The 13,254-nt window shown below is 38.4% G+C and overlaps 1 protein-coding gene across 1 annotated transcript; it reads right to left on the reverse strand.

Moving 5' to 3' along the window:
• Positions 1 to 8,129: 8,129 nt before the first annotated feature.
• On the reverse strand, positions 8,130 to 8,831 carry LOC147639466 (uncharacterized). The gene has a single exon (XM_086794294.1). It carries the CDS (start codon positions 8,829 to 8,831, stop codon positions 8,130 to 8,132), a length of 702 nt encoding a protein of 233 aa, XP_086650420.1.
• Between the last annotated feature and the right edge of the window lie 4,423 nt (positions 8,832 to 13,254).

Raw genomic sequence — 13,254 nt, forward strand, 5'->3', positions numbered from 1 at the left:
TGAGCAAAACCACAATGAGGATGAATGGGACGAGTCCCTGTGATGATATTCATAAATAGAATGATGATAATGATTTCAGCAAATCACTATGAGATTAGTGGATTGTGCTGTCAAATTGCTACTGTTAACACTTGACACGGTAGATCAAGTTAAGGGATGACAAATTGAGAACTTGCTTGACTGAAATTTCCGTGGAGGAATGTTCAGAAAGAAAATTTTTCGGTCTAATGGACCATTTATCGTGTTAAAGATATGAATGATATGATCTGAATGAATTGTTATTTAATGATGAGTTCTATATAAGGGATATTTATCCCCGTATTCTGTTGGGTTGACCAGAATATAAGGAACCCCAAAATAATTTGGATCTTAAGAAAAAGAGTTGTCCTCTACTTTGCGAGATGAGGACATCTCGCACTTTTTTAAGTGAGATAGAATGTAAGATTCCTCCCCCAGCCTTCGAGGTATACAGGAGTAAGAACCTCCCTTTCTGATCTTATAATTATTCCCTCTCTAAAATAAAAGAAAGATTTTGTTTAAAAAGGAAGACCCATTCCCCAGAATACTTCTGAGGAACCCCACCTGTTTTAAGGATTCAGAACGATGAGTTCAGAAGTGAGAACCGGTGTTTTGGATACCAAGGTTTTGGTCTTCATTCGAGTACGGCCCAAAAGAAGTTCTTTAGCTCTTGAGAAGTATAAGAAGTTATCCCCCAGATATTGTGGACCATATCTGAATTCAAAGAAAGTAGGTGACTTAGCATACGAGCTTCTTTTACCTCCTCATCTCTAAGTTCATAATGTATCTCATGTAAGCCTTCTATAGAATTATGTGCCAAACCCGAATCATGAAAAGACGGTAAAACTTCAGTGGCAAGATACCCCGTTGACTTCTAGGTTACGCTAGTTTCTTCTTTTATATAAGTCATAACTCTTACTTGTCGCTCGCAGTAATCTTACTTCCATCGATCTCCTTTCTTTCTTAATCTCCTTTATAGCTTGGCACAGCAGGACTTGGTTTTATCCATGATGATTTCTCACCTTCAAGACGCAAGCGAGTCTGTGAAGAAGGATTTTATAAAACTGTATGAGCGCTCACTTTTCCCTCACTTGGGAACTTCTGTAGCTCAGACCAAATGGCGGACCTATGGAGACATAACTAGGGTAACACCGTGGGGTCAGCAGCACTTTCGTAACAATGTCCGCTTGGCTATGGTTACTGAAGCTTTGGGTTTGGGTCCCCGATACTATCGCGTGATGAGATCAAGGCATGTTGGGTTCTCTGAGCGAGTCTTCTTACTAGCGTGTCACTCTTCCTCACCAGAAGATATACCTTTATCCCGTTTTTGGCTTGCCTCTTAGAGGTCCTTTTAATAGGTCACCTCATACCAATGAGATAGGTGCTGCAATAACCGGCCGAATTATTCCCATAGATGAGTTACCTTATACGTGTGCAGCTTGTGGGTGTTGCTTTTGTGACCATATGATGGACGGGCTTATGGAATTGTAAAAAGTTCTTCTATCTTGTTGTATATGTTCCAAGAGTGAATAAAGTTGAAATCTTTATTCTTGTCTTGAGTCTTACTCTCTTTGAGACTTTTCTTGGTGGTTACTTTTAATTAAATTTTCTCTTAGTCTCATATTCGTGCATCTTGCGTAATTAACCCCAAATTGCGAGATGAGGGCATCTCGCGTTTTTCAGGTGGGAGAGAATGTAAGATTCCTCCCCAGCCTCTCAAGATGTCCAGCATCTTCCCGTGTAATTAAATCCCTCTTCAGAAATATAAAAGATCTTGTCTCTGCCTGTTGTGACATAGAGAGAGAAAATATTCTAGAGAGAGAATATTCAGATTTTTAATATTTTTGGATAGAAAAATATCTCATCTTATTAAAATGATTTTTCGTGAAACAAAAATTCAAAAAGAACTTTCCAATGTGCAATTGGAATTAATTGGAAATGGGTATAAAGGACCTTAGCCTAAGGGTCTATATTTTCAGAAATTTTTGGATTATGGTCCAATTAAGGTTCCTATGGACCAATAAGATCAATCCATGTGTGGGGAGGAGATAAATCCAATTTTGTAAAAGAAGATACCCAAAAATAAGTAAATGCTCACATAAGATGAAGAGTTGACTATGTACAAGGTTTATTAGTAAGAAACTATGAGTAATTTTAATAATATGAGATATTTTGGGTATAATGATTCCATTTTGACACATATGTAAGGAAGGGGAGTCCCTTAAATGCTCACATAAGATGAACAGTTGAATATGTACAAGGTTTATTAGTAAGAACTTATGAGCAATATTAAAAATATGAGATATTTTGAGTATAATAATTCCATTTTTGACACATATGTAAGGAAGGGGAGGCCCTTTAATGAGGCGCCTACATCACATGTGCAAATTGAGTTTTAAATCATCAAAAATTGAGATATTTCATCTCTCCTCTCCTCTCTCCTAATTCAAGTCTAGTTCCAAAAAATTAGCTTAACTGACCTAAAAATGGTCAAAAATTGACCAAACTGATTTGGAAAATTCTAGAATCAGTTTGTTTGGTTAGGAGCTCAATTTTTCTATAAATAGAAGCCTCCCTCTTGTTGAAAAAGAATAGTGTTTTATGCACTGTTACTCTATTCCACCCAAGTCAAGAACTATGAATTTATTAATAATTCACTAGTTTTTGACATTTCCCTCTTCCAAAGATTGGTTGGCCACTCTTGTTCAAACAAGAGTTGAACCCTCAAACCATCAAGCCAAAGGAAAGCATTCAAAGTCACTAGTAAGTTGGTGATTCTTCTTTTCACTTATTTTATGAGTTTTATGGCTTTAAATGGTTTCTATGCTTTACGTCTTCTCTAAAAATGTTATGCTTCATTTACAAAAAGGCATTCCCCTCTAACAAGACCAACCATTCTCTATCCTAGGTGAATGGTTAATTGATTAATGTCAAGTTTTTATAATGTTTGTTCAATTAAGTGAAAAAATATTTACTTAGGATAATTTCAATACTTTTGGTGCACTTTTAATTAGTTTTAAAGACTTAAAAATTTAAAAAATGGTCAGCCATACAAAGGAGGTTATGGCGAAGTTTTTAGAAATTAGTGAAATAAAATTCATCTTTTATTATTCTAAAAGAGTATTCCTTATGGTTTCTATATTCTAAAGTATCATTTTCATGCATAGAATATGCATTTTGATTATGTGTATAAAAGATAAAGTTTTATTATAAAAGTGTTACTTTTATCATATTTAGAAGTCATGCATAGGGGTATGCATAAAAGATGATTATTTTATTATAAAAGTGTTACTTTTATCATATTTGAAATTCATGCATAGAGCTATGCATAAAAGATGATTATTTTATTATAAAAGTGTTACTTTTATCATATTGAATTTCATGCATAGAGGTATGCATAAAAAATGATTATTTTATTATAAATATATTATTAAAAAATAATTATTTTATTATAAAAGTGTTACTTTTATCATATTGAATTTCATGCATAGAGGTATGAAAAAGAATGATTATGTTATTATAAAAATATTACAAAAAAATGATTATTTTATTGTAAAAGTGTTACTTTTATTATATCGAATTTCATGCATAGAGGTATGAAAAAATAATTATTTTATTATAAAAATATTACAAAAAAATAATTATTTTATTATAAAAGTGTTACTTTTATCACATTTGAATTTCATGCATAAAGGTATGCATAAAGATGATTATTTTATTGTAAAAGTGTTACTTTTATCATAATTGAAATTCATACATAGAGATATGCATAAAGATGATTATTTTATTGTAAAAGTGTTCCTTTTATCATATTTGAAATTCATGCATAGGGGTATGCATAAAAGATGATTATTTTATTTTAAAAGTGTTACTTTTATCATATTTGAAATTCATGCATAGAGGTATGCATAAAGATGATTATTTTATTGTAAAAGTGTTACTTTTATCATATTTAAAATTCATGCATAGGGGTATGCATAAAAGATGATTTTTTTATTATAAAAGTGTTACTTTTATCATATTTGAAATTCATGCATAGGGGGTATGCATAAAAGATGATTATTTTATTATAAAAGTGTTATTTTTATCATATTTGAAATTCATGCATAGGGGTATGCATAAAAGATGATTATTTTATTAATGTTACTTTTATCATAATTGGATTTCATGCATAGAGGTATGCATAAAAGATATTTTTATACTAAAAGTGTGATTTTCATCCTAAATGAATTTTATGCATATATTAGATGCATAAGAGAAATTCTTTTATTCTAAAAGTGTAATTCCTACTAAATTGAATTTATGCATAGGAAGATGCATAAAAGATTGATTCAAAAGTGTCATTCTCATTTAAAAGGAATTTATACATAGGAAGATGCATAAAAGATTGATTTTTATTTCGAAAGTGTTATTCTCTTTAAAATGGAATTTATGCATAAATAGATGCGTAAAGAAATCTTATATCAAATATAAGAATTCTCTTGTATTCTATAAATAGATATTTTGATGTGATAAGATGTGATAAGATGCGTGTGGGAAGTGATAGGATGTGAGAAGAGGTGTATGAGATGTGATAAGATGTGTATGGGAAGTGATAGGATGTGATAAGAGGTGTATGAGATGTGATAAGATGTGATAAGATGCGTATGAGAAGTGATCCTAGGATGTGATAAGAGGTGTATGAGATGTGATAGGATTGATAAGATGTGTATGAGATGTTATAAGATATGATAAGAGGTGTATGAGATGTGATAGGATGTGCTAAGATGAGTTAGGATGTGATAAGATGTGTATGGGATGAGGTAAAAAGTGTATCTGATGGGATAAGATGTATATGGGTTGTGATAGGGCGAGAATGGATGTGATGTGAATGTATGCATGTAGATGTGGATGTATGGATGTGAATGTGAATGTGAATGTGAATGTGGAAGTGGATGTATGGATGTAGATACGGAGGTGGATGTATGTATGTGAATGTGGATGTATGAATGAGGACGTGAAAATGGATGTATGCATGTAGATGTGGGTGTATGGATGTGAATGTGGATGTGGATGTGGATGTGAATGTGGATGTGGATGTGGATGTGGATGTGGATGTATGGATGTGGATATGGATGTGTATGTATGAATGTGGATATGGGATTGGATGTATGATGTGGATGTACGAACATGGATGTGTATGTAGAATAATGAATGTGAATGTGTATGTGAATTAATGTGTCGTCGATATAAGGGAATGGATAAGAATGAGTACACATTGAATGGAATGTGGAATAAGTAATGTGGACTGAGGAGGGATACTGTGGAAAGACGACAGTTCGATATAGAAACTGTATTTTGTGACTGTTTGTAATGTTTGTTTTATGTCAAGAATGCTGGGAAAGCATTTTGACCGTCTTATGGATTAAGATCATGGAGTCCTAATTGATAAAGTTGCAACGGCTGATGGAGAGTCAATAGAGGACGTCTCGCGTAGCAAGGTCAACCGAGGTCTTGACCAGCCTCGGTTCGATTTAAATGGTGAGCTTCCGGTACGGTTGATGAGGGACCAAGGAAGCGGCCTATGAGTGAAGCGCTAGGTCACTTGCGAAGGATCCTAGAGGGTGCTGACCATATGGTGCTCGGGCTCTGGGTCACCGAAGATACCCACACGTGCGTCGTGGAAGATATTGGAACAAGGAGTAAGAGTTGTTTTCTGAAACCGAGCATGGATCTGGTTGATTTACCTTGCTGGTCCTCAACGGATGAGTCCATGGCTCTCTTATATGGATCTGTTGATTGATCTTGCTGATCTTCAACAAGGATTCCATCTTGATTTTTATATGTGAAAATATTGTCAGGTATTATGAGCTAGGAACTATTGAAAAGGCCCCTGAGTGAACAGGTGGTGAGCGTTCTGGTTGCCAATGATGCCATAAGTACACCGATGAATGAATGAATGAATGAAAATATGGATTCAACCAGAGAATTCAAGGATTGTCATCAGTGACATAATGGTTTCATTCAAGGATTGTTTTTTAAGTTAGTTGATGCTGAGAAAAAGGCAATTTCATATTGGGTGTGTAAGTGGTGTGACTAGTTTTATGTTTGCATGAACTTTTGGCTAGGGGACCTGGGAACTCTTTTCCCTGGTACCCGGGACAAAACCTAACCAAATTCCTAATTGGATCCCTTCACTACAGTGGTTGGGCGGTTGGCTAACCCATGGGATTGGAAGGGGTTAGGCTGGACTGATGGATCCGTAAATCGAAACTTAATTTTTGTTATTAGGATAGATGAAGTAAATCCCGGATAGTAATTGTTCTATGGATAGGAATCAACGACTATGCCTCTTGATGGGAAAAAAAGCGTTGATCCCAATGATCCAAGTGCAAGTTTCTTCCTTGATCGGACCGAGTATCTTTATAGGTGCAGTCGGATCAGTTTGCGTTTGATCAGTAATAGTCTTGACTACGTTAGAGTAAAAAGTTATCCCGGTGGAATCGCCCGTGCTTTCCGGATAAAGGAAGTTTTTTCGGGTTCGGTTTTGGAAAAACCAACGGATTAGTCTCTTGTCCGGATATCCGTGGGGGGCGAGGCCCCGTGTGTGGGACCCTGTCCGCGCAAGATGTACTACTTCTGCTGCTAGTACCCGAATCTATTGCGCGGTGCGGACAAGGATCTCACACTATTGATCTGGCCTCCTATCCATTCATTGAAATATTGCTTCCTCCGCATTTTGAAAATCGGACCATACTCCCTTGTCAAATAGAATGAAAGAAACCTGACTGTCAAATCAGATAACACTTCCAGAATACTTATAAATTCTGCATCATAATTCTGCCTTGAATCTGATCTAATCCTCCACACCTGTTTTGACATAATCAGATTTGTAAAACCTGCTTCACATTCATCAAATATCTGCACTTGAGATCCTCCAAGTTGAATGCTATCAAAACAGCCTTTGTCAAATAAATTTGAACCCAAATCTGCAAATAGTCAATTTGATCACCATTTTTCTTCATAATGAAAACATTTGGAAAGTTAGACTCAACATTTCTCATCAACATTAGAGATTCAGATACTTTAAAACCAAAACTTTGACCCTTGACAACTTTTGCAACTTCCCTCATAAGAGTTTGCATTCCGTTTGAATCCTCCAGCGATCAAAATCAGTCTCAATCAACTTGTGTAGGTTTATTTGGCCATCTGCTATGAAAATGTGACACCAATATGCAAGAAACCTGTGTTGATACACACAAACCAACTTTGCTCTAAAATCTGAAAATTCCATAAAAATCAGGAAAATAATCCGCATATAATCCTCTGGAATCCTTTGAACCTGTTTAGATGTGATCTGATCCATAAACCATGAAAACTGATCACTATGCATCCTATAATGCAATCTTCTTTGACCAATTTGCAACTCCAAAATCTGCGACACATGAATATCTAAATTTTGACAATCTGCCATCATCTGTATTTTAGAATTTGTCATCCACATCTGACAACCCATTTTGCACAAATTCACCTCCATTCTGTCATCAACTTGAAAGCACACATCATTCAACAAAAATATATTTGAATTGACAACTTTTCCTACATCCATGTTAGAATGCACATCCATCAAACTTAAGCTTAAAATTTCATCAGCCCGCATCTCAGGCATCATATGCTGATCCCCCAAATGTGTCAAACCTGCTTTGTACTCTTTAACAACTTGCTCTTGACAATCCTCCTGCTCAATTTGATCCATAAGACCTGTATTTGATTCAGACCAAAAATCAATCCACTTGCTCAAATTCTTTGCAAAACTGAAACATCTCCTTGCTGAATATCAACCTGTGACATCAAAATATGTCCTTTAATTCAGAGTCAAAATTTTGATTTCCCTGATCATCCGCAACATCACTTATATTAGTCGAAAAATCCGCTTGAATCCGCCAACTATCAAAATTAGCATCTGGAAACTCCTCTGGTATTCCTACTGCACCTGAAATGTGACCATAACAATTATCTGCAACAACCATGCTTTGATGTACAAGAACGGATTTTGCTCTTGTTCCGCCATATTCCTGTGAAATACACCTGTCTGTTGTAAATTCCTCCCACTGGTTTTTTGATTGCAAAATCTATTTATAGGGTTCAACTATCAATTTTGCATTTGGCTGCAAATCCTCCTGCGCGGATTTTTCTGGTGGAAATTCTTCTTGAACTGACATATTTGCCAAAAATTCCTCTTCAGCAAATCTGATTTCAGGGAATTCCTCCTGAGTTGATTCTTTATCTGTAATTCCACACACATCATCCATGGAACCTAAAAATAGCTGAATCACATCCTCCTCTTCATTCATCTTGGTATCCACCTCTTCAATTGCGCTTTGAATGACATGAACAACATCATTACTATGTATGATCTGCTTCTCCTCACAACATTCCTCAGATGCAAGTGACATATGTAACCTTAGGTTAAGCAATGAATCTTCCTCTTCCACTCCATGAGCATACTCTAGTGGTAGGTTAGGGGTATCTAGGGGCTCTTCTAGGCTCTCTTGGCCAACCTCCTTTTGCACCTCCTTCTCCTCCATCTTTGGTATCCCCACTTGATGGATTTCAATCTCCATGCCAATCCAAATGTCATCATCATCACTTGACTCCCCATTGAACTCATCCTCATGTGCATCCCTCAACTTCTCGCATGCTTTTTGTAACTTCCCAATGCTTTTCCTACTGGAACATGACTTTCGCCTGTCTCCTTTGTGATCAGCTAACCATTCATATGCATTCTCTAAGTCATCCTCAAAATCTGCCAACCTTTCAAATGCAGTCTCCATGTCCTCCCAAGATGATGCTTTATGCACTTTACGGATAATTTTATGAAACTTTGTGTGCATAGGTCAACCATACACCATTTCCTACATGCATCTTTATTTGAGCACTCATCAATTGCACATGGACAATCATCCACCTCATGCTTCCCACTCATGCAAATCTTGCACTTCTTCTTCTTCTTTTTACCCCCCATGACACACTCACATAATTAAAATACAACAATCATATTCAGCACCACACCAATCTGAGACCCATTAAATTTGCTAAACGGAGAGCCACGGATGCTATAGCGGGATCCGCAAAGTCCATTTAATTGGCTGCTTAAAATTGATTGAAATATTTTAAATTGATAATATTATGATTTCTCCTTGAAATTTGCCATAAAAAGTTACCTTCTGGTTGCAAAGCAGATTCAGTCTACAAATCAGAAAAACTGTCAAACTGTCAACTGCCAAAATCTGCCATACAACCAAAATCCGCCATGATCCTCCTTGCTAATGAACCTTGCCGCCTTACTACTGATCTTACAAAATAAGAATATGAAGGCTATTGTGAATTCTCCAGAATGTATTACCATTCAGCATCTGACTTTCAAGAAATCGTAATTGCCAGTGTAACTGCCATCGTAACTGCTGCTCGGCGTCTTCTTGGCACTCATCCCCCTTACAAAGAGAGAAAACTCGACCTTGACATTGCATCACAACACCGTGAACGCTCACAAATTTGAGTGCTGGCTGAGATTTGCATTGACAAATTAGAATCCATCTTCAAATCAAAATCTGCCTTCAAATCATAATGTTTTTAGCACTTGCCATCAAAAGAAGAAAATGAATTCGACCATGACGACTTGCCACAATCACCGTGATGATCGCCAGTGTTTACTGCTTACCACAGCTTTCACAAACTTCAAGGGAAATTTAGACTTTCTGACAAACAAACTGACAAACTGTTTAACTATGTATCACTTCCCAAACACACAGCAAACTAATCCATAACACAAAACTGCAATACTTCCAAAACATCTTCATCACATCAATCTTCAAAATAAACTACAGAATGACAATGCCACAATGACAACCAGATTGACAAAACACACTGCATCTTCATTGTCAAAATAACTGTCAACTATCTGAGTACATAAATCTGCATATCTGCGAATGAAAAATCCCTCTTCTTCTATTGCGGATCACCACTACTACTTCGCATGACATTTCTAACTTCCATCCATATTTCAAAAGACACTTCACACTACATCCGATTATGACAAATTGAAAGACAAAAAAGTAGACAAAAGTAGCTTCTAATTTTCAGCCTTAAACACGTTCTCTCGAGGAACCTACACTGAAAGTAATCCCAACCATTGTCACAACAGTTGCCTCATAGCATGTTCATTGCATTGGCACAGTCACACTTTTATTCCACATCGGAAATTATCCCTTAGAAGGGAAGATTTATGTGATGCCTACAAGAACAATCCGTGAAGAAATCCTCCTAGTAGGAAGGGGATGGATGGGCCATAAAACAGATGCAATATCGATTGGGATAATCGGATGGCTACCCTACAATTGGCTTCTGGGCTAAGTCACTATTCATGATGGATGAAGAGCCAGTTCCCGCTGCTTCCCCATGCCAAGCACTCCCCAATCCACCACCCACAATCACCCCAACACCTTACCGTTCTCACTCCGTTCCCCCAAAAAAGCATTAGGACCTCAATGGAAGGCTTCTTGGGCCCTTTTATTTGGCAGTTTAAGGGAGTCAAACCTTTTCTCTTAAGAAGAAACGTTTTCTAATTAGAAGCTTCAAAACGGCTACTTTATTCAAATTTGAATTTTGGGAGAAAAATGGAATTTAAAATCTAGCGGATAAAACCATATCATGTAACATATCTATGGAAAGCTCTTGATGCGTAGATCACGGATCTATAATCTCCGCTCAAATCGGAGCTTGTATGTAGAAGTTATGGAGGTCCGAAAATTGTAAAATTGCCCCCCCCCCCTTTTGGGGGAAAAAGTGCACCCTTTGACCACTCTTACACCTCTTAAAAACCCAACATTTCAGTCCACATGGCAACCCCCCATTTGGCTATTCCTTAATCACCTTGATTAGGCTTGGGCAAATTAAAGGGCCCAAGAAGACCCCATTCACTTCCTAATGAGGCTGCTTGTTCAATGCCTCTCACACCCACACTACCACAACGCATAGCAACATCTCACTCTTATATTGCCAAATCACCAGTTGTTGTCCCACCAGGTCACACTAACCCAACTAACACTGCTAACCATACTAACAAATCTCTACAAGGTTTGATGTCTCACCACCAGTGGGTGCCCAAGAAACTTCTTACAGGACAAGGTTACTATGAAGGTGAATCTCAGTTGTGGATCCCCAAAAGGTCCCACCATCCCCCTTGCCCAACAAGCACCCAAAGCTCCTCGTGTCACCGGTGCAGGCCCTCCATTCACCAACCTCAATCCTACAGGGTATCAGATCGATGCCAACATAAGAGCTCTTCAAGGCATTTTGACCCTCGATCAAACCCTCAACCCATGCAATCAACCCTTCGGTGGATCCTAAAACCCCTTCTCCGCGCCCAAAATTTATATAAGGGAAATCATAACATATGGATCCCCAAACCTCTCCAACCTAAACCCCTACCTCGTGTCACACCACAATCGCCTACCCATCAATGGATACCCAAGGTAACATCTGTAGTGAAGACTATTCAGAACAAAGGAAAGCAGAAGGTCTTATATGACACCACCACCCCTTGCTATCACTGATGAACTTCCTTACAGATATACCTTCAACGTTGGAAATCCCCCTGCCTATCATTTAGAGGCTCAACAATACTACAAAGCTACCATCAACTCCCTCAGCCTCACCTACTTCCTAACCACCCTCATCAGAATCCCTTCAGAAAGTGCTTCCCACACGACCTTGTCAACACCTAACTAGAATCGACTCCTTGTCTTGGCCAACTGGGCACGCGATCAGTACAAAACCCGCAACAAACGGGGTGCTGGCAGCAAAGCTTAGCATAGCTTCTGTGTATAAAACCTGTTTCAGGTACACCAAAAATAAAATAAAATTTACCATGGACGTACCAAGTTTACCATGGCCGTTCTCTTCTGAGATCCTAAATTGCCACGGATGTACCAAGTTTGGCATGCCCGTTCCATCTTCACCCCGTTGCCACAGCTGTTTACTCCGTGAGCCCGCGGCCATCCTAACCATTTCTCTCAAGCCCATGATGTTCCTTCTGTTTCCACAAGCCCACGCCTATTCGCCTTTCCAAGTTAGTTTGCATGCCCGTTCTCTCAACCACTCTAAAGCTGCGGCCGTTCACTCAAGCTCTCACACGAGTTTGCTTGACTTGCCATGCCCGTTTGCTCACACTGCCTGACTTCCCACATCTGTGCCATAATTTTTTGTGCCCCATTCCTTCAGAGTGCCACACCCATTCCTTGGACTTGCCATGACTGTGCCCTCCTGATCCCAAACCTATAAATATGCCCCCCCTTCCATTTCCTCACTTTTCCCTCTCACCCTAGCCAAACTCTTGCAAATTTTTCTCTTGAACTCTCACACACAATTAGCCAGCAAAATGTCGGGTACTTCAGACTCCTCCTAGGAAGTGCTCCATCACACCTCTCTTTGGACTTAAAGACTAGCTGGAGGCCACTTCCAAGAGTATGCCAAGCAACCCACCACCCAGCTCTCTCACTTGGGTGAAGCACTGATGAAGCAGGTCCATTCACCTATGAAGAACAATTGTAAAGTAGAGCATAAGATCCTTTACTACACAAGTCCATGCTACAGAGCAATTGCAGCTAACCTCTTGGTGGTGCATAAATTAGAACAGCTCGTCGGCTTGGGAAGACTGCCCACCACCTTGGAGCCTTAGGGGCCAGACCTGTATAATGCAATGTACTTCATAGAGGCTCATGATGCCAATCAACACACAATCGAAGTCATGGACGACAAGGGGAAGAGGCACAAAGTTCAGCTGAGTATGGAGCTTGGGTGATATGCTCTTGCACTTCCCCATATGGAGTAGCCATATGTACACCTAACCAATGCCACAAAGCTCACCCACAGTCTGTACAAGGCAACCCCATCAAGGATAGAGTTGAGTGGGGGAATATAGCCCAAGAAGATCTAGTCATGCCCATCCATGCATTACAATTTTTACTCACTATAAGGTGGACCAATAGATTTAACCGCATTCCTGCAGCATGACTACATTGGCTAGAATACACCAAGGCCAGATGGTGAACTAGTCCAATTACCTTTTTCGTGAGCTACATGCAATATGTTCAAGCAGCAACCTTACTAACTAGGGTCATCTATTATGGAATTGGATGGGATGAATTGCCAAGGGCAACCCACCTCAACGGGCCAGATGGTGACCTCTCTCCCCAC

The sequence above is a fragment of the Cibotium barometz genome, chromosome 4, assembly GCF_041138505.1.
Source record: "Cibotium barometz isolate CiBa-2024 chromosome 4, ASM4113850v1, whole genome shotgun sequence".
Taxonomy (NCBI): domain Eukaryota; kingdom Viridiplantae; phylum Streptophyta; class Polypodiopsida; order Cyatheales; family Cibotiaceae; genus Cibotium; species Cibotium barometz.

What these genes read in the sequence shown, in the direction of transcription:
- LOC147639466 (XM_086794294.1), bottom strand. Translation starts at nt 8,831, where the DNA reads ATGGAGACTGCATTTGAAAGGTTGGCAGATTTTGAGGATGACTTAGAG.